The sequence below is a fragment of the Neofelis nebulosa genome, chromosome 7 (genome assembly GCF_028018385.1).
Source record: "Neofelis nebulosa isolate mNeoNeb1 chromosome 7, mNeoNeb1.pri, whole genome shotgun sequence".
Classification (NCBI taxonomy): Eukaryota; Metazoa; Chordata; class Mammalia; order Carnivora; family Felidae; genus Neofelis; species Neofelis nebulosa.
In genome coordinates, this window is record NC_080788.1 from 135,312,685 (window position 1) to 135,334,649 (window position 21,965).

Here is a 21,965-nt window from a genome sequence, read left to right on the forward strand (position 1 = left end):
CAACACAGGGCATGATCCCACACACTGTGAGATCATGACCTTGAGCCGACATCAAGAGTTGGACACTGAACCAAGTTGAATCACCCAGGCGACCCCTCTCATTCTTATTACATTTTGAAATTTGACATACCAGAAAAACATGCCTGCTCTCATTTTAGGCTATGTCTAGACAACAAGAGCAGGTAGATAACTTGGATAAGATGTTCTTTTGAAGCACCTCAAGTCAAAGCTCTAGAAAGTATACAGCATTCAGGGAAGATCACAAAAACTAAGGAATGGAAGGGTTCAATGATGAAGAAAGTCCTTGGCTAATTAATACAGGGGACAAGACAATGATTATTTATCTGAATGGTACATTTTTTTCCACTTTTTAAATTTATGTGTTTTTTTTTAATTGAAGTCAAGTTGACACCAAATGTTATGTTAGTTTCAGGTGTCCAGCGTAGTGACAAGACTATATGCTATTCTCTGCTCACCACAAGTATAGCTACCTACATACACTATTACACTATCACTAAAACTACAACACTATTACACTACCATTTACTTATTCCCTATGCTGTGTTTTTTTATCCCTGGGACTTATTCTTTCCATACTCGAAGTCTATTATCTCCTCCCCCCTTCACCCATTTTGCACCCCCACCCCCACCCCGCCACTTATCTCCTCCCCTCTGGCAACCATCAGTTTGTTTTCTGTATTTATGGGTCTGTTTCTGCATTTTTTGTTTGCTAGTTTGTTTGGCTTTTTAGATTCCACGTATAAACAAAATTATATGGTATTTGTTTTTCTTTGACTTACTTCACATAACATAATACTCTCTAGGTCCATCCATGTTGTTGCAAATGGCAAAAATATCATTCTCTTTTACAGCTGAGTAATATCCCATTGTATATATACTGAATGGTGCATATTTTTAAAAGAACATACTATGAAAGACTTTATACCAGGAAGACAATCAGAATGATTACTTTGAAAGGAAAAGATAGTTTAGGATAACTGAATGATGACACAGTTTATAAATTTCAGTAACAACAGCAAAAACCCCCAAACCACGAAATCACGGGTCAACACTAAGCTTTAAAAAAAATTATTGGGGCGCCTGGGTGGCGCAGTCGGTTAAGCGTCCGACTTCAGCCAGGTCACGATCTCGCGGTCCGTGAGTTTGAGCCCCGCGTCGGGCTCTGGGCTGATGGCTCGGAGCCTGGAGCCTGTTTCCGATTCTGTGTCTCCCTCTCTCTGCCCCTCCCCCGTTCATGTTCTGTCTGTCTCTCTCTGTCCCAAAAATAAATAAAAACCGTTGGGAAAAAAAAAAATTAAAAAAAAAATTATTAATAACATGACCAAATGGATAATTGATTAAAGGGAAAGAATGTTATCTAAGTTCTTGAAAAATATTTTCTAGTTTTAAGAATTTAGACACTCTGATTCAGGTCCTTTCTCTTTCTAAAACCAGAATGTCAAATGATTGACCTAAAGGCAATAAAATCAATTTAAATTTGAGTATCACATGGCTCATAACATTCCTGCCATCATAAACAGCAATATACCTCTCTGCAGGCAGACCTGTGCAGGAAAGGAAAACTGGAAAAAGGAGACTGCTTGTGGATGTGGAATCATAAAGTGGGGAATCAGTCAGAGGAGATACTATTTAATATCATCATTAAGTCTAGCTTTGCACCTGTCACCATGACAGGTATGACCTTGCAAAGGAACCCAAATTCTCAAGACCATGACCAAGGTTTCCTATAATCCTGAAGCATTTTCAGACTGTCAAAAGGCCCATTTAAAATAAGCAAAGTAATATTTTAAAATTTTAATAACAGGCATGACTTTAACTATGATTTTAACAAGAAATATTACTGATCACTTCACTTCAGTATTAAACAAATTGGAACAGTGAGAAATAATTTCCTTCCTAATCTGTCCTGTAATAAGCATATTAAGAAAAATTTAAGTTTTATTAAAATAACGGTGATGTACAATAAGCTTCTGACATAAAAAGTGTGCCCTTTGGTAAGTTCTGATATATGTATACACCTGTGAAATCATTGCCACAAAGTAAGTGACATAGATAGCCAATCACCCTCCAAAGTTTCCTGGTGTCCCTTTGTCATATCTACTGCCCTTCCCCAATCAACTGGCCCTCAATGAATTCCCACATTTGAGCCAGTTTATATCCCCCAGAACCTCTTGAATGAAGGGAAAGATGAGTCACCTTAAGGAAGGACCCTGAAAATTTATACTGTTACTCTTTCTCCCAGCCTTCCCCAAAGGGGCCCACAGCTTTTTAATGGAGGAACTGTACATTGGTGAGAAGGAAATAACCAGACTTCTGGGGCCTACTGGACTCTGGCTCTGAACTGGCACTAATTCCAGGAGATCCCTGTGCCCACCAGTCAGAGTAGGGGCTTATGCAGTCGTGAGTTCAAGCCCCATATTGGGCTCCGTAGTGGCATAAAGCCTAGTTGAAAAAAAAAAGTTCCCACCAAGCAAATTAAAACAAACAAACAAAAAACTTATGGGGTGCCTGGGTGGTTCAGTTGTTTTGAGCATCCAACTCTTGATTTTGGCTCGGGTCATTACCCCAGGATCGTGGGATTGGGCCCCCCATCGGACTCCATGCTCATTATAGAGCCTACTTAAGACTCTCTCTCTCCCTCTGCCCCTCCCCACCATTCATGCACGTGTGTGCATTCTCTCTCTACGATAAAATGAGAAAAAAAAAAAAAAGAGTAGGGACTTATGGAGATCAGGTGACCAATGGAGTTCCAGCTCCATCTCACGATGGCTTCAGTGGGTCCCGGACACCATCCTGTGGTTATTTTCCCAGTTCCAGAATGCATATTTGGAAGAGACATATTTAGCAGCTGGCACAATCCCGTATTAGTTCCCTGACCTGTGGAGTGAAGGCAATTATAGTGGGAAAGGCAAAATGGAAGCCATTAGAACTGGCTCTACCTAGAAAAATGGCAAAACCAAAAGCAATATCACATTTCTAGGGGACTGCAGAAATTAGTGCCACCATCAGAGACTTGAAAGATGTAGGAGTGGTGATTCCCACCCATCTCCTCACCGATTTGGCCTGTACAGAAGACAGATGGATCTTGGAGATGACACTGGAGTATCGTAAATTTAACCACGTGGTGACTTCAACTGCAGTGCTGTACCCGAATGTGGTTGCATTGCTCGAGCAAATTAACACACAGCTGGTACGCAGCTACTGATCTGGCATATGTCCTTTCCCCACCACTGTCCATAAGGCCCAACAAAAGGAGTTTCTTTCAGCTGGCAAGGCCAGCAATGTACCCTCACTGTCCTACCTCAGGGGTATATCAACTCTCCAGCCTGATGTCATAATTTAGTTCATAAGACTCTTGATTGCCTTTCTCTTCTATAAGATACACACTGATCTGTTACATTGATGACCTTATGCTCACTGAACCTGGTGAGCAAGAAGTAGCCACTACTCTAGACTGATTGGCAAGAGAGTGGAAAATAAATCTAACGAAAATTCAGAGGCCTTCTACTTTAGTGATTTCTAGGGGTCTAGTGGTGTGGAGCTTATCAGATACCATTTCCAAGGTGAAGGAGAAGTTGTTGCATCTAACCCATCCTACAACCAAAGAAGATGCACAATCCCTAGTGGGCCTCTTTGGATTTTGGAGGCAACATATTCCTCATTTGGGAGTATGGCTCCCACTTGTTTACCAAATGACCTGAAAAGCTGCTGTTGAGGGGGGCCCAGAACAAGAGACAGTTCTGCAACAGGTCCAGGCTGCTGTTCAAGCTGCTTTGCCACTTGGGCCATATGCTCCAGCAGATTCGGTAGTCCTTGATGTGTCAGTGGTAGATACAGATGCGTTCGGAGCCTCTGGCCCCTATCAGTGAATTGCAGCACAAAGTCTTAGGATTTAGGAGCAAAACCCTGCCATCTTCTGCAGAAAACTACTCCCGTTTTGAGAAACAGCTCTTGGTCTGCTACTGGGCCTTAACAGAGACTGAACACTTAACTATGGCCCTCCAAGTTCCACTGAGACCTGAAATGCCCATCACTAATCGGGTGTTATCTGATCCATCAAGCCATAAAGTTGGGTGTGCATGCACTGCAGCCCTCCATCATCAAATGGAAGCAGTATGCACCAGATGGGGTCTGAGCAGGCCGATAAGGCACAGGGAGTGACATGAAAAAGTGGCCCAAATGCCCACAGTCCCCACTCCTGCTACGATGCCTTCTTCCTCTCAGCCTGCATCTCTGGCCTCATGGGTTGTTCCCTATGACAGCTGACAGAGGAAGAGAAGACTCGAGGTCTCATTTACAGACTGTTCTGCATGACATGAAGGCACCGCCTGAGAGGGCCGGCTGCAGTGCTACACACCCCCGAAGGACATGCTGAAGGGAGATCCTCCCAGTAGGAAGAGCGCGGGCAGTGTACCCGGATGTTCATTTTGTGAAATGGCTGGACATCCAACTTTATATTGATTGATGGGCAGTGGCCAATGGTTTGGCTGGATGGTCAGGGACTTGGAAGAAACAAGATTGGAATACTGAGGACAAGGAAGTCTGGTTGACCAAGATATCCGGGGAAGAGGCATGTGGATAGACCTCTCTGAATGGGGAGGAAAAAATGTGACGATATCTGTGTCCTATGGGAATGCTCACCAGAGGGTAGCCTCAGCAGGGAGGATTTTAATAATGAAGTGGATAGGATGATCTGTTGTGTAGATAGCAGTCAGTCTCTTTCTCCAGTCAACCCTGTCATCATGGGGTGGGCCATGAACAAAGTGGCCATGGTGGTAGGGAAGGTTATATGTGGGCCCAGCAATGTGGACTTCTACTCACCAAGGCTGACCCGGCTACGGCTACTGCTCAGTGCCCAATCTGCGCCAACACTGATTGTCCAAGATGGCACCAATTCCCAGGGTGCTCAGCCAGTTACATGGTGGCAGGTTGATTACATGGGACTACTTCCATTACGGAAGGGGCAATGTTTCATTCTAAATAGAACAGACACTCTGGATATGGATTTGCTTTTCCCGATGAGCTGCTTCTGCCAAAACTACCATCTGTGAACTCACAAAATGCCTTATGCGCTGTCATGGTATTCTACACAGTGTTGCTTCTAATCAAGTAACTCACCGCACAGCAAAAGAAGTGCAGCAGTGGGCCCATGCTCATGGAATTCACTGGTCTTACCAAGTTCTCCACTATCTTGGAGCAGATGGCTTGACAGGACAGTTAATGGCCTTTTGAAGACACAGTTACAGTGTGAGCTAGGTGGCAATATGTTGCAGGAATCTGGCAAGGTTCTCCAGAAGACTGTCAATGCTCTGAATCAACATCCAATATATTGTGCCTTTTATCCCATACCAGGATTCATGGGTCCGAAAATGATGGGGTAGAACTGGGAATGGCACCCCTCACTATTCCCCCCCAAGTGATTCACTAGCCAAGTGTGTGCTTCCTGTTCCCATGACTTTATGCTCTGCTAGTCGAGAGGTCTTAGTTCTAGGAAAAGGAATGCTTCCACCAAGAGACACATAATGATTCCACTGAGCTGGAAATTCAGACAGCCACCCAGCCACTTTGGGCTCCTAAAGCCTCTGAAGCAATCGGAGGGAGTTCTGTGCTGGCTGTGGTGAATGATCCTTGCTACCAAGGAGGAAACTGTGGACTACTACTCCCCAGGGAAAGTAAGGAAGAGTGTCTGAAATACAGGAGATCTCTTAGGGTATCTGTTAGTATTACCACGCTCTGTGATTAAGGTCAACCGAAAGCTACAATAACCCAATCTAGGTAGAACTACTAAAAGCCCAGATTCTTCAGGAAGGACTGTTTGGATCACCTCAGAAGGTGCTGAAGGCAAAGGGAATACAGAGTGGGTAGTAGAAGCAGGTAGTTATAAATACCAGCTATGACTCCATAACCAGTTATAGAAATGAGGACTGTAATTATTGTATTTCCTCATTTAGTTATGAATATATCTGTGTGGTTGTATGTGTGCATAAATAACGTAAATGTATATATTTGTTACAGATATGTCTTTGTTTTCTTCCCTTTCTTATTCCTTTATCATGTAAGATAAGATGTACTGACTTTATAGCATGGTATTTAAGTATTGTTAATTTTTTCACAGTACCTAAGTTATGGGATTTCAAGAAGGGAGAATATCACTTAGGGGTTGTATGTAAGGGGTTAGTGGGTTTTGGTTGTATGAGGGATAACTGTATCACGTTAGGTGGAATTAGAACCGTGTTATTGCCTTTACGGAGACGAAGGACAGTTTGAGGAGATGTGCATGGCTGCCAAACTGACGAGAGGGGGACATGTGATGGTTAATCTGAAGTGTCATTTGACCGGGCTACAGGTTGCCCAAATTAAACTTTCTGCGCATGTCTGTGAGGGTGTTTCTCAATGAGATCATCAGCATCTGAGCTAGGGGACTCCAGTAAAGCAGAATCCTCTCCTCAGTGTGGATGGGCAGCAATGAACCCCTTAAAGGTCTGAGTAGAAACAAAAAGCAGAGGAAGGGAGGATTCAGTCCCCCTTCTGCCTGCCCGCTTGACACCGGTCACTGGTCTTCTGCCACTGGACTGGGTTTTACACCATGGATTCCTGTCGTTCTCAGGCCTGGCTCTCCTGGGTCTCCGGCTTGCAGATGGCAGATCATGGGACTCCTCAGCCTCTATAATCTTGCGAGCCGATTCCACATAATACATCTCCTTTTATACATACCTGCGTGCATGTGTGTGCACGCGCGCACACGCGCGCGCGCGCACACACACACACACACACACACACACACACACACCCTATTGGTTTTGTTCCTCTGGAGAACCCTGATACAGTCTCGCTCTTTATTTGTAGCCATTCTAGTGACTATACAGTGGTATCTCACTGTGGTTTAGTTTGCATTTCCCTAAAGACTAATGATGTTGGTCATCTTTTCACGTGCTTAGTTACCACTCATAGATCTTCTCTGGTGAACTGTTAAACTCTTTTGCCCATTTTTCAAAACAGGTTTTTTTTTCCCCCTTGAGTTTTGAGAGTTATTTATGTATTCTGGAAGCCAGTCCTTTATCATATCCAGGATTTGTAATTTTCTCCCAGTCTGGGGTTTGTCTTTCCATTCTCTTAGTTTCTTTTGAAAAGCTCATGCACGCATGTACTTAATTTTGACGAAGCCCTATTTATCAGTGTTTTCTTTGATTGATTGCACTTTTGGTGTCCTAAGAAATCTTTGCCTAACCCAAAATCACAAAGATTTTCATTTGTTTTCTTCCAGAAATTTTGTAGTTTTAGGTTTTACGTTTAGGTCCGTGATCTATTTTTAGTGAATTTTTCTATACAGTGAAAAGTATTTATTCAAGTTCATTTTTCCCCACATGATAGCCAATCGTTCTAGCATCTGTTGAAGAGACTTTTTTCCACTAAACTGACGTTGTGCCTTTGTTAAAAAAAAAAAAAAATCAGTTGCCTATATTTCTGTGATTCCATGTCTCGGCTTTGTATTTTACTGATGATTTGTCTATCTTAATATGAACACCACAGTGTCTTAATTACTGTAGCCTGTAAACCTTGAAATCAACTTTGGTCTACTTTTTCAAAGGTGATGTGGCTATTCTAGGTCCTCCACATATCTCTATGCATTTTAGGTTGTCAATTTCTGTAAGAAAAAAAAAAAAAAGCTTGCTGGGATTGGGATTGTGTTGAATCTACAGATCAATTGAGAGAGAGATCACATCTTAACTATACTGAGTAGCTCCCAAACACATGTGTGTTTATCCATACTTCGCTGAATACTTTTGGGGTACCTTCTGCAAATCTCTGGACTTCTCTCTGGACTCTGCCCTGCAAACTCTAGCTGCCTGGTCTTCCTGGACTCTCACTTCCATCTCCTCAACTCTGCCTGGGTTTCCCCTCCCTGTGCTGCAGCCTAGATACTCTCTCAAGGCAGTAAGCTGGGCAATCATAGCGCTCACCTCGTTTATTTTCCGTCACTGTGTTCACTGTCCTTCATTGCTAGATGTTCAATGTCTTCAATATTGCTGTTGCATACATTTTGCCCATTTTAAAAACTGTTTCAGGCAGGAAAGTAAATCCGGGTCCCTGTTATTCCATCTTGGTAAGGAGTGGAAGTCTCAATTTTTAATTTTTAATGTCAAATCTGTTCTCAAAGTTATAAAATTCAAGTAAAAACAGGACAAAAACATAACTAGTAATTAGTATAAAGTTTATCACTGTTCGTTTATTTGTTCATTAACTCATTTCATTCCAAAAATATTTATTGAATTCTGCATAGTAAGCACTGTGCTAGCACGTGAGCATACAACGCTGAAGATCAAAGCCAGACATGCCCCTTGCTCTCACAGAGCTTACAATCTAGTGGGACAGACAGACATTAATCAAATAACTATGAACAAAAATGTAACACTGCAATTGCGATGACTGCTATGATGGAAAAGAATAGAATAATGCTATGATAACCTATAAGAGGGTGGTTTTATGGTATTTGTTTCTACTGAGAGTATGTAGCCAGGAGTTGAAGAGATCACTACTGTTTCTTTATTTGCAAAGAAATTACATTCAGTATACAGTGGGAAAAAAGTACCCAACAAATACAGTTCTCAATATATGATGTACTAGGTTAAGACAATATGCTAAGTGCTTTGGAGCACACAAAAATTTTGACACTATCCTTATGAGACTTAAGATCTAACTGGGCACATAAAATATAGAGAAATATAAAGGCTATGTATCTACATTCTATGTGAATATAAATGAAAATTTACCACGAACGTTATTTTGTCTATCTTCATTAAAACATTATCTTTTCTATCAGCCTATAATTGCAGAAATTTGGTTAAGTTCCTTTGATAAAACAATATATTTATTTTATTAAGTCTTACCTAGATATCTCAGCTTGGGAATTCTTCTCTCCATCAACAGTGAAAGGAGACGCTCCAGTTAGTAACTCATACATTAGAACACCTAAACTCCACCAGTCAACTGCCTATAAAACAACAATGTCATTTTATAGAATATGAATATATATTTCATAAGAAAAGATGAACAAAATAAAGCTATATATTTGGAAAATATTTTAACCAAAAGGCTTTGTATATAACTTTCTGTGTAAGGAGTATGAAATTAAGCACTTGCACGAAAGACATTTAGAGAACAAATATCGAGGTATCCTCACAAGAGAATGTAAACATAGTAAAGTCAATCAAGGGGCTAAAAGTGTTTTCATTATTTCCTAAATCATTAAGTAATAGTTTCAGTTTAGTTAATTTTTTAAAAATTTCTATTTTTTAACTTTTTTAAAAAGTTTATTTATTTTGAGAGAGAGCGAGTGAGTGGAACAGAGCAGAGAGACAGGGAAACAGAGAATCCCAAGCAGGCTCTGCACTGTCAATACAGAGCCCGATGCAGGTCTCGAACCTGTGAATGGTGCGATGATGACCTGAGCTGAAGTCAAACATGTTAAGTGAGCTACCCAGGCACCCTAATTTAAAAAAATTGTAAATTTAAAATAAATTTTAAAAATTGTAAGTAAAATCTTTACACTTATGATGGAGGGGAAAAGGGAGCATTCAGCATTATTTATTTGTTTTTGAGAGAGAGAGAGACAGAGAGAGAGAGAGAGAGAGGGCACGTGAGTGAGCTAGGGGCAGAGAGAGAGAGAGAGAGAATCCCAAAAGGTGAAGAGAGAGAGGGAGACGGAGAGCAGAGCCCAGAGTGGTGCTCAGGCTCACCCAACGCGGGGCTCGATCTCACGAACCAAACCATGAGACCATGACCTGAGACAAAGTCAGATGCTTAACTGACTGAGCCACCCAGGCGCCCCATTCAGCATTTTTATTGATTATTCTGCTCCAATAAGTATCATGAAATTCCTTGACCTTACAGGGCAAAAACGAAAATGGTTGTTTTCATAACCACATAAATCAATTCCTCTTATAGAAACATTCACATACATCTTCATTTGTGTGAGCCATCCTTTTTTTGGGAGGCATGAAGACACTTAATACAAAATAAAAGAAGATCTAAAAAAGAAAAAAGCAATCTAAATTGGAAACCAATTTATAAATGTAGTTACCTGAACTGAGAGCATACCAAATTATATATAATTTAGGAATTTTGATATATCTCAAATTAGTTCTTTTATAATTAGGCAAATCAAGATTTCAGTAATTTCTTGAATACACAAGCTTATACCAATGAGATATTAACTGGATGCTAAAATTTTTAACTCTGCGTCCCAACTTCAGGGCAAAGGTTTCAGAGATATGATGCAAAATTTATGAACCTAGAGCTATTTTAAAGAAAATACATAACCATGACATATGAAACATGCAGGCAGACTGCAATCATAAAAGGAACAGTGTGGAGGCAGGTACGTTGATAAGCACTTTGCATATATTGTCACACTTAATTTAACTCAAAGTTGTCAAGCTGTTCCATGAATGGGAAAGAGTATTTATTGACTAGCTCTATTCTGGACCTCAGGTATGTAGGAATTCTAGGAGGTTTTCCTAAAAATTGGTTACTTAGGATGGGACTAAACAAATCTGTACCCTTTAATACAGGAAAAAATAGATTTTATAACAAAACTACTCAGAATGCTTCTTCTACAATCTTCATTTTGCACATACAAAGGCAAGTGAGGTTTTTAGAGGGCTTAGGAAAACAGACTATCTTGAATCCTTGACTATCTCCAAGGATTGTTAGTATGCTTATTTCTACTGAAGAGATAATCAACAAAGTCTTTTTCCTCTAAAACACTAGACACCATAATGTGTTCATGTATACAAAGCAAAGGAGAGAAAACAATGAACGTAAGACAACACTAGAAAGAGGGCTCTGTTGAAGAGACTGTACTCAAGTTATTAACTAGGATTCTTACTGTACATTTTATAGAGATATATAAAGAAGTACAGAACATACCTTGTCATGTCCTGAATCTCCCCCTCTGACAATGTCTGGTGCCATGTATTCAATAGTTCCACAAAAGGAATATGCTCTTTCACCCTTAAACAATCAAACAAACAAAAAGGCATTTGATTTCAAACTAGTCTGACAAGTGACAAAAAAGGAAAGTTAATACTACATGTTACTGGTCAAGATAAACCACAGTAGCAAAGTAGTGGTAGAATCTGCTTGACAGACTCTCCCCCGCTTCTCACCAGGACAGATCATCACCTGTATAGTCAGTCCTGGGTGAATGTCCTGTTGAAAGACTTTGATGCCTGAAAATCTACCATCATCCATCCATCCATCCATCCACCCACCCACCCACCCATCCAGCCACCCATCCATCCATTCATCTATCTGTTCTTCTTCTTTGCTGTATGTATGTATATTTCAATTAGTGGTTTCTTGTACGATTCTCTTTGTAAAACTTCAAATAGTCCTAGTAGGGTACCAAGAACTGCCTAATACTTTACTACTTTATTTCCAGATCAGCAACATTGAGAAAACACTGGGAAACCTTAAGGAAAAAAAAAAAAAAAAAAAGACAGAGACCAAATGCTAAGAAGGGAATAGGGAGCCCAGAGATGAAAAATGATGAAAAAAATTCTTCCTACCTTATTTTTTCTAGGTTTGGCACTGCCAATCATATGCTCAGTAATGATGAGCGGAAGTGTTTTTATAAAAAGACTGTCCTTAAAGACAGTTATTTCTCTTTTGTAGGGCTTTAAAAAGGTCTAGATTTGAAACTAAATTTTTTAATGGATCAACTGTGTCATATGACTCATCCCAATGAAACAGAAGAGAGGAAATATCTAAATTATTATACAGATATATAAAATTAAAAAAAGAACTCCTCTTTAATGGGACACAATTCGTATGGCTGTACCTGAAACATTTTAAGGCACTTTGGTGCCATTAAAATATTTTTAAAAACTAAAGGAAGCTTTTCAATTTGCACTTTATTCTTCCTTCATCAGTAAGATTTTGAGATATAGGCATTCTTCTTATTTGCCAATTTCAAATGTAAAGAACATTACTCCAGCAATGTTACAGAATCAGCAGAAGTTCTCTATTTGTGTAAAGTTAAGCTCAAAGACAATACATGTAATGAATTGATATAAACACTTTGGTAACAAATATATTAAAACTACTTAATTGTAATTATATTAGATGGTTTAAGATTCATTTCTTTCTTTTTTATACTACATATGCTGAAAGATTACTATTCCTGAGTATAACGAAAAGAAGTAATTTACTTATGCTTAGATCTGCAGAAAATATTTTTTGTTATCTGGCAGAATATTGTCAATAAGTAGCTAATATAAACCATATATCAAGTATCATTATCTCTCTGCTTCATTATTTCAGTACCAAATGCAAATTTTGTATCAAACTACAGAAGAATTAAAGCTAAATAAAATTGATTCCATTTTAATTTACATATAAAAAGTAATGAATAATTTTAAACTTTGTTAGACATGCTTAGAAAAAATGTGTATATTAAGAAGCATTCATCTGTTCACTGACTTATTTAAAAAGAAATACTACAAAATTACTCTTAAAAAAAATCCAAACTTCATAAAACCAGTGTTTTTAGTTAATACACTATTTAGTATACAACAGCCTTCTTTTGGGTGAGCAAAAATCACTGTGTAGTTGACATAAAGAAACACGAAAATTACTGAATCATTGTATTTATCATTTGATCTCATCTAAGAAATACCTTTAAACCATTATATCCTAAATCAAGTTTAGATATCCTGAAAAAATATAAATAATACTCCAAACTGTTTTATAAGTAAAAAGAATGAATTTGATTTATTGCTTCTCTAGATTTTATTTATTTAGAAAACTAGTCTTTTTAGCAAATATAAACTTTCACTGCCATTAATAGGCAGCTCCATGTCACAAACCATTTTGAAATCATGCACTTTTCCTTCTAAGTATGAGACAATGATTCAATTTTACAGAGTTATGAAAATATACACTCTCTTCTTCAAAATACTAGATATTCATGAAGTTTAGTGTTCAAAGGGTATAAGGCACATAGATCTTACTGATGAATGCCAGAAAGGTCTGACAGTCACCCCCACTTCTCATGTTTTACTTTCTCTGGCAATGAGAACTACTCAGCTCAGCTCTTGAAGGTCTCAACAGAGAGGAAGCTCAGAACCATATTACGTGCTCAAAGATATCTCATCTACCTTCTCCGTATGAGTTTTGAGCTCTTTAAATCACTTTAGCTTCTCTGTTTTGTGTTTATTTGTTTGGGGGTGGTGGGTAGTGGAGGGGAGTAGGCAGTATCTACATTAACAAATAATTAATAATTACCTATTAGATCGAAATTCTAGGAGACAGAAAAATTAAAGCTTAAGTTTTGGGAAGTTCCAGTTACTGAGAAACAAGAGTGAAAAGCATTAGGAAAAGCATTTCTTAAGTTTCTCTGTTATTTTAAAACATTGCCATTTTAGCCTCTTGCAGTTCTGTATCTGCTTCCTCTTCCTCTGCCCCAATGGTAGTGTTACTCCCTCTGGGTTTTAAGTTTTAGTGTGTCAGCCTTGATTTCCTGAGAGTTTATCTTCTATGTGTAAAAATATCCCGAACTTACTTTTGAATTTGTATTTATCTGCTTAGGAAGATGCATGCTATCTGGAAAGGATGCATGTTATCTGGAAAGTATACAGAATGCCTTTCAAATAATTCTACCGAGGAGATAAACTGATGAGGTATGACAGAGGAAGGTCTGCTGTGGGGGCAGGAATGAATCCTAGGTAATATTTTATGAACTATGGTTTTATAAGGCTAGGATAACATAACTAAATTCTATTCATTACCATTTGTTCAAAATATCTTTACAGTACTATTTTAATATTTTAAAAAATACCCTAACCCTATTTAGGTCCACATTATTTTATAAATAATATTATTGATTAAAGCGAGCACAGAGTTAAGAGATTGTGAATGAGAATGTACTTAAATGTAAATATGGTAAAAGCAGTGTGCGTGTACCATTCTGGCAGATAAGACAGAGTGTTCTTGCGCTTAAGTGACCAGCTGATCAAGGAGGTTCCACTGTCTCTTGGAGAGAAAGATCAGATAGCACTGGACAAAAAAAAAACAAAACAAAAAACTGGCTCCCTTCTAAGAAAAAATCCAAATATAAACTTAAGTGCCAAATTCTTAGGCATTTCTCAATAAACACTAGATTAAATCATTCTCAGCTTTTATTTGCCAATGTTTTATCCTGATCTTCTTTGCTTATGATAAATTTATAAATGCAAAATTACCAATGAAAAGTCTCATCCCCATCCTAATTTTGTCAAATCTTACAACAAATATCTAGAAATGTTTAATTTTAATTTTTAATTTTTTAACGTTTATTATCAAGACACAGAGAGACACAGAGCGTGAGCAGGGGAGGGGCAGAGAGTGGAGGAGACACAGAATCCGAAGCAGGCTCCAGGCTCTGAGCCGTCAGCACAGAGCCTGTTGCGGGGCTTGAACTTAGAAACTGCGAGATCATGGCCTGAGCCGAAGTTGGACGCTTAACTGACTGAGCCACCCAGGTGCCCCTAGAAATGTTTGATTTTTAAAAAGAAGTAAATATTGCATTGCTAATCATCTAAGACTGTGCTCATGAGAAAGAGAGGGGAATCCCTAGATGCAAGCCACGAAGAGGGTGCCAAAAACCAGTGAGGTAGACATATGACCTGTGCTACAGCTGCAAAGGGAGGGCCTTTAGCTTAGAAAACAAATATGCCCCTTTTGAAATCAAATCCCAAGGCTTCTGCCTCTTGTAGACTTGAGGCCTGAATTTACTCTCCCCTCCTTGGTATGAGGAAGTGAGTAAATCTGGTCCAACGTGGTAATACTCTGGAACACATGACAGAACCAGACAAATTCCCACAATCCAGCTGGCCCAGGGTTCACACAGATAAAGCCCTGGAGTCTCAACATTATTAAATAAGTGAACTAGACTCCCCAAACCAAACAGAAGGATTACTTGAAACACTAGAACAACATTCTATAAAAGACTAGTATATTGTAAAAGATGAAAGACATAAAGAAGGAAAATACCTATAAAATAATGTAGCGGCATAAAAAAGATGAGAAAGATATGAAAAGGAAGCAAACATTAACTATATAAATGAAAAAATGTATTAATGAACACAGGCTGATTAAACAAAGTAGACACAAATAAAGAATCTGAAAACCAGAAGATACACTTGAGAAAATATTGCAAAAGTCCCAAGCAGACTAAATAAAAATATATCCATGGGTGGCAAATTCCCATTCTTTTTTTTTTTTTTTTTTTTTTATTTATTTATTTATTTTTTTTTATTTTTGGGACAGAGAGAGACAGAGCATGAACGGGGGAGGAGCAGAGAGAGAGGGAGACACAGAATCGGAAACAGGCTCCAGGCTCCGAGCCATCGGCCCAGAGCCTGACGCGGGGCTCGAACTCACGGACCGCGAGATCGTGACCTGGCTGAAGTCGGACGCTTAACCGACTGCGCCACCCAGGCGCCCCGCAAATTCCCATTCTTGAGTGATGGTTGTAAGTGTTTGCCTTATAAAAATCCTTAACCTATACATTTATTTTGCTTTCATTTTTGCATATGTTTTACTTTAAAATAAAAAGATACACTAGTCCATGAGTAGATATAGTCCATGACAGCTAAATTAACAATGAATTTGCAGTGCAAAATAAAGGCATTTTATTTGGGAAACTCTTTATCTCTCCTTCTATTCTGAATGGCAGCCTTGCTGGATAAAGAATTCTTGGCTGCATGTTTTTCCTATTTAGCACATTGACTATGTTCTGCCACTCCCTTCTTGCCTGCCAAGTTCCTGGGGACAGATCTGTTGTGAACCTGATCTGTCTTTCCTTGTAGGTTAAGGACTTTTTTTTCCCTTGCTGTTTTCAGTATTCTTTCTTTGTCTGTGTATTTTGTGAATTTGACTTTGATATGCCTTGGCGGTGGTCAGCTTTTGTTGAATTTTAAGGGAGCTCTCTGTGCTTCTTGCATTTTGATGTCTGTGTCCTTCCCCAGATTAGGGAAGTTCTCAGCTATAACTTGTTCGAAGAAACCTTCTGCTTCTTTTTCTCTCTCTTCATTTTCTGGGATTCCTATAACATGAATGTCATTCTGTTTCAGTAAGTCACTGAGTTCCCTAATACCTTCATGATCCATCACTTTTCTTTCCCTTTTCTTTTCAGCTTCATTATTTGCCATAATTTTATCTTCTTTATCACTCATTTGCTCCTCTGCTTTGTCCATCCTCGTTTTTACGGACTCCATTTGGGTTTGCATCTCACAGCAGTTTTGATTTTGGCATAACTAGATTTTAGTTCTTTTATCTCTGCAGAAAGGGATTCTCTAGTGTTTTCTATGCTTTTCTCAAGCCCAGCTAGTATGCTTATAATTGTTGTTTTAAATTCTAGTTCAGACATATTATATCTGTAGTGATTAAATCTCTGGTTGTGAGATCTACTTCCTCTTCTTTCTTTTGGGGTGAATTTCTCCATCTTGTCATTTTGTCCAGAAAAGAAAAGAAGAAAACACACACACACACACACACACACACACACACACACACACACACAACAAAGAAGAAAGCAAAAAAAAAAAAAAAAAGTAAAAAAAACCAAAAAACAAAAAAACACTAGGTCCTGGGTGTGTTCTGGTCTGCTGGTTAAAAGAATCTAGATCCTAAATTAAATTAAATTAAAATTAAAACCATATATAAAATATTTTTAAAATAATAAAAAGTTTTAAAAGGAATTAAAAAAAAGAAATGGAAAAAATAAAGAATGAAAATAAAAAGGAAGCTAGATTTGAATTGCCCTAGTAGACTTGGTACAAGCTAGTTGTTTGTGCTGGTCCTTCTGGTGGAGGTGCCTGTCGCACTGATTCTCATGTGAACTTGCCCTAGTGTAGATGCACCTCCAAAGTGCAGGGGGGTGAGACTTGGCAGAAGTGGCTCCAGCCTCTACCATGTGGCACAGTTTTGCTCCCTGAAGGCTTCCAGTGCTGATGAGGGGGGATGAATGTGGCAGCACCCTGGTCTCTAGCCCTGGAGCTGAACATTCACACCCCCACTCCTCAGGTCACCCTCACAGAAGAGCAATCAACATCCCTCAGCTGTCGCCGGTTGCCATCAGAACCCTCTGTTCACCCAGCCTGCGTCCGAGCTTTTTCATCTCAGGTGTGCAACTGAATTTCAAAATCTAAATTTTGGGGACTTCCGCAGCGCAGACCCACACTGTTCCTCTGGGTGATCATCTTGTCACGCTTTTACAGTTTGCTGGCTGTGCAAGGAAAGTGGCTGCACGGGGGTTCAGACTTTATGGCAAAACAGAGCAAAAAGCCAGCACTCCAGCTCCCCGCCCTCAACAGGAACCCCCTGCCCTCCCCACCCCCCACTCCTATGCCTGGAAACAGTGCAGCATGTTGGTGCCACCCTTTCTTCTGGAGACCCAGGGGACCCTCAGTACATGCTGTCATTCCTGGGACTCCACCCCACTAAGCACCTTTAAGCCACGCATGTCCCTGATGGTAGTGGACTTCTGAAAGTTCCAATTTTCCACTCCCTTGCCTATAATACTTTGCGGTAGCATCCATAAACAGGCTTCCTCCCCACCACCTTACCCACAGTTATATCTCCCCCAAGTCAACTCTCTGCACCTCCTACCTTCCAAAACGTGGTTGCTTTTCTACTTGTAGACTTGCAGTTTTTGTTCTCTCAGACCTCCAATTGATTTCTTGGGTGTTCAGAATGATTTGATAACTGTCTAGTTGTGTTTGAGGGACGAGACAAGCTTAGGATCCTCCTACTCCTCCACCATCTTAACTTCCCCATAAAGGCATTTTAAAACAAAGAGAACTTACTATTCATTAATCCTTGTTAAAAGACCCCTAAAAGATGCAGTTCAGCAATAAACTGAACTCACAAGAAAAGAGTTAAGTTATAAGAAGCAATAGTAAACAGAGAAAACAGATAAACATGTGAGAAAATCTAAACAAGTAGTGAATTTATAAAATGAAAATTACACAATAATGATTAATTTGGGGGAATATAATACAAGGTAGGGCTAAATACTAAGTAACAATAATACAGAAAATGAAATGGATAATTGAGGTTAAAACACTCCATGTTCTTGTAGTGGTCATGACAATTATAGACATAATTGTTAAGTCAGTATATAAGTTAATAGAACAGATATAAGTTCTAGACCACTAGGGAGAAATGAAACAAAGAAATCCTAACAATCTAAATAGGAAAGGAGGAGGAGAAAGCAAAGAGAAATTGTGATAAAGAGAAACACATAGCAAGATAAGAGAAATAAGTAAAAATATATCAGTAATCATAATATACAGATTTAACTCACCAGTTAAAAGATAGAAACTCTCTGGATCAAAAACAAAATCCAGCTATATGTTATTTACAAAAGGCACACCTAAAACATAATGACAAAGAAATATTGAAAGTAAAGAGATGGAAAAAGATATATCAGACCAGCACTAGCCAACAGAAAGCTGGAGTATTTTATTAATAGCAAGAAAATAAACTTTAAGGCAAAAGGGATTATTAAAATTAGGTAGAGTCATTGAATAATAATAAAAGGAACATTTCACTAGGAAAATAATACTATCCCATACCTGAATATACTCAACATTTGTTGAAAAGCCTTAAAAAGCAAAAATGGAGAGATGTTTAAGAAGAAATGGACAAATCCACAACCATAGCAGGCATTTTAACATATCTTTTTTATAACTGACTAATCAAGCAGGAAAGTAATTAGTGAAGCTATAGAAGATTTACATGACGTTCCTGAGAATACCCCAAACTTTATATGTAATAGTTAGAGAATACAAATTCTTTTCAGGCATATATGTCATATTTATAGAAATCAACTATGTACTAGATCACGAAGCAAATCTCTAATTCTACAGAAATAAAATCATATATATTTTGTTCTCCATACAGAAAGCAATAAAATTAGAACTCATTTACAAAAAGACAACCCAAAATTCCTATATATTTGAAAACCTAAAAACCCATTTCTAAATAATTCATGGCCCAAAGGAAAAAAAAAAACCCACAATGAATATTAGACTATTTCAATAACAATAAATATCTTATATATCAGAACTGGTGAGATATATCTAAAAGTTGTTCTTAGAAATTATCTCATTAAAAATGAAAAGATTAAATATAGTGAGCTGGAGGTCTGACTCAAAGTTTAGAAAAAGAATATGAACGCAACACTTGAAAAATAAAAGGAACAAAGGAACATCATCAAAGAAATATAAAAAAATGAGAAGCTTGACAAAAGCTGTTTTTTGGAAGAGATTAAAACGGACAAATTTCTAGCAAACTGATCAAGAAAAAAGAGAAAAGTTATAGATCAATAAAAAGGAAACTTTACTACACTCACAACAGAGATTAAAATATAAGTGAATTCTATGAACAAATGATACCAAGGAATTTAAAAAGAAAAAAGATAACATTTTTCTATAAAAATACAACTTACCAGAGTTGACTGAAGAAGAAATTGAAAACCATATATTATTATACATATTTTATAAGATTAAATAAGTATTTGAAAAGCTACTCACACTCGGGGGGGGGGGGGAGAAAAAAAATTACACTCTGATAGCTATACATGTGCAGTAAGAGGAAATATTAAGAGGAATAGGATTTCTATCTATATATCTGATTCTAAATTCATTTCATGATGTTGGTATATAATCTTGATACCAAAATCAGACAAATGTAATATTAGAAAATTATACATCAACTGGAAAATAAAGTCCAAAATAAAATATTAGCAAACAAGCTCCAGCAAAGTGTAAAAAAAAAATAAAATATAGAAAGTAAAGTTTTTTCCAAGAATTGAAAGATGGCTTAACACTCAACAACATAAAGTTATTAATATAACTCACAACACTAGGTGACTAAAGAGAAAAACTATAAGAATTTCTTTATATCAATAAACAATTAGAAACTGAGAATTCATCTACTAAAACCCTAGAGTAAACACCATACTAAATTGTAAAACCCAAGACACATAGCCTTAAAGTAAACAAGCAAGAATACACATGAATAAAAGGGCAATAAAACCAAACCAAACCATCCATTCACAAACACACAGAATAAAAATAATGAGAATCGCAAAGATATAAAACCATCATTACTGACAAACAGTGGTTCCGATTTTCTCTTAATATAGTCATATACTTAAAAAATCCAAGTGAATCTGTAAGTTACTGGAATATGAATTCAGCAACATTGCTTTGTACAAGATCCAACATTCCTGTAGTGCCAAAAAACCCCATATTCTTATTTTTGTAAATTGGAATAAAACTTATAAAGTTAATAGAAATGAATCTAATGATATAAGTACAAGCATTACACAGGAAGTTATAAAGTATTATTAAAAGAAATAAAAGATAATAACTGGGAAGGTAGGACTATTTATTTATGCTAATTAATCAGAAGATTCACTATCCAAAGATCACAGTTATTTCCGAATTAATTTATCAGTTTAATTCTGTAATTCACATGGAGGAACAAAAGACCAAGAATAGAGAATACAGAGAAGAGAGTGAAGGAAGGTCAGATGAAAGGAGGAGAGAATGGCAGGGTAAGAGTGAAGAAGAGAAAGATCTCACCTTTCCAGATTTAAGACTTACTATAAAATCATGGCCTTTAGGGGCGCCTGGGTGGCGCAGTCGGTTAAGCGTCCGACTTCAGCCAGGTCACGATCTCGCGGTCCGTGAGTTCGAGCCCCGCGTCAGGCTCTGGGCTGATGGCTCGGAGCCTGGAGCCTGTTTCTGATTCTGTGTCTCCCTCTCTCTCTGCCCCTCCCCCGTTCATGCTCTGTCTCTCTCTGTCCCAAAAATAAAAAACGTTGAAAAAAAAAAATTAAAAAAAAAAAAATCATGGCCTTTAAGATTTTTTATTTTGACTCAGAGAGAAGCAACCAGAAGAATGAAACTGAGTAAAGAGAAACAGAACAGAAATAGACTCACAGGCATGTATAGGAATTTGGCATATGACAGAAGGTACCTTTCAAATCAGCAGGGAAAAGATTGACCATTCACTGATAGTGAACTATCAACTGGATTATCTATAAAAAGAGGTAACATAATATCCCCACTTTGTTTTATATTCAGAAATTCCTATTAAATTAACATTTTAATGTGCTCATTTTTAAAAGAAAATAAAAGCAAATATCTTAGTGTACTGAGATAAAAAGAGATTATGTTTTTAAAAATTCAAAGAAATCAACAACCCAATTCACACCTCAAGGAACTAGAAAAAGAAAAACTAAAAGCAGCGGGAAAATAAATAAGTACAGCACAAAGAAATGAAACAAGAATAGAAAAACAATAGAAAAAAACTAACAAAACTAAGAGATGGTTTTTTGAAAATATCAACAAGACTGACAAAACTCTTAGCTACATTAAAAAAAAATTCAAGTAAGTAAAATCAGAAATGAAAGAGAAGACATAAGAAAATGAAAGAGAAGACATAAGAAGCTACTATTGGGGTGCCTGGGTGTCTCAGTCAGTTAAGTGTCTGACTCTTGATTTTGGTTCATGGTTGTGGGATTGAGCCCCAAATTGGGCTCTGTGATGGGCATGGAGCCTGCGTGGGGTTCTCTCTCTCTCTCCCCCTCTGCCCCTCTCCTCTGCTCATGCTCTTTCCTTCTTTCTCTCTAAAATAAAGGAGGTAAAATTTTTAAAAAAAGAAATAACTATGAACAATTATACACCAACAAATTGGATAATCTAGAATGGATAAATTCCTAGAAATATAATTTATCAAGACTGAATCACAGAGAAATAGAAAGTTCTGAACAGAACCATGATCAGTAAGGAGATTAAATCAGCAATCAAACACCCTTCCCCCACCCACCTCCCTCCCCGAATAAGCTCAGGCTTAAAGGAAAATTCTAAAAAACATTTAAAGAATGT

General features: G+C 37.9%; 1 protein-coding gene across 14 annotated transcripts in view; it reads right to left on the minus strand.

Annotated features, from left to right (window-relative positions):
• Positions 1-21,965, minus strand: part of RPS6KA5 (ribosomal protein S6 kinase A5) — a 185,259-nt gene that overhangs the window by 45,102 nt on the left and 118,192 nt on the right. For 12 of the 14 annotated variants that reach the window (XR_009264722.1, XR_009264721.1, XM_058740021.1 and 9 more), the window contains 2 exons: positions 10,951-11,034; positions 8,910-9,013 (listed from right to left, as the gene is read on the minus strand). Coding sequence is in view for 11 of the 14 variants with exons in the window: in XM_058740021.1 (XP_058596004.1) it covers positions 8,910-9,013; positions 10,951-11,034 (188 nt within the window). In the remaining 3 variants the exon portion in view is untranslated. Of the gene's footprint in view, positions 1-7,982; positions 8,143-8,909; positions 9,014-10,950; positions 11,035-18,370; positions 18,440-21,965 lie in introns of those variants that run through there. The other 2 variants (XM_058740024.1, XM_058740025.1) reach the window with 2 other exon arrangements.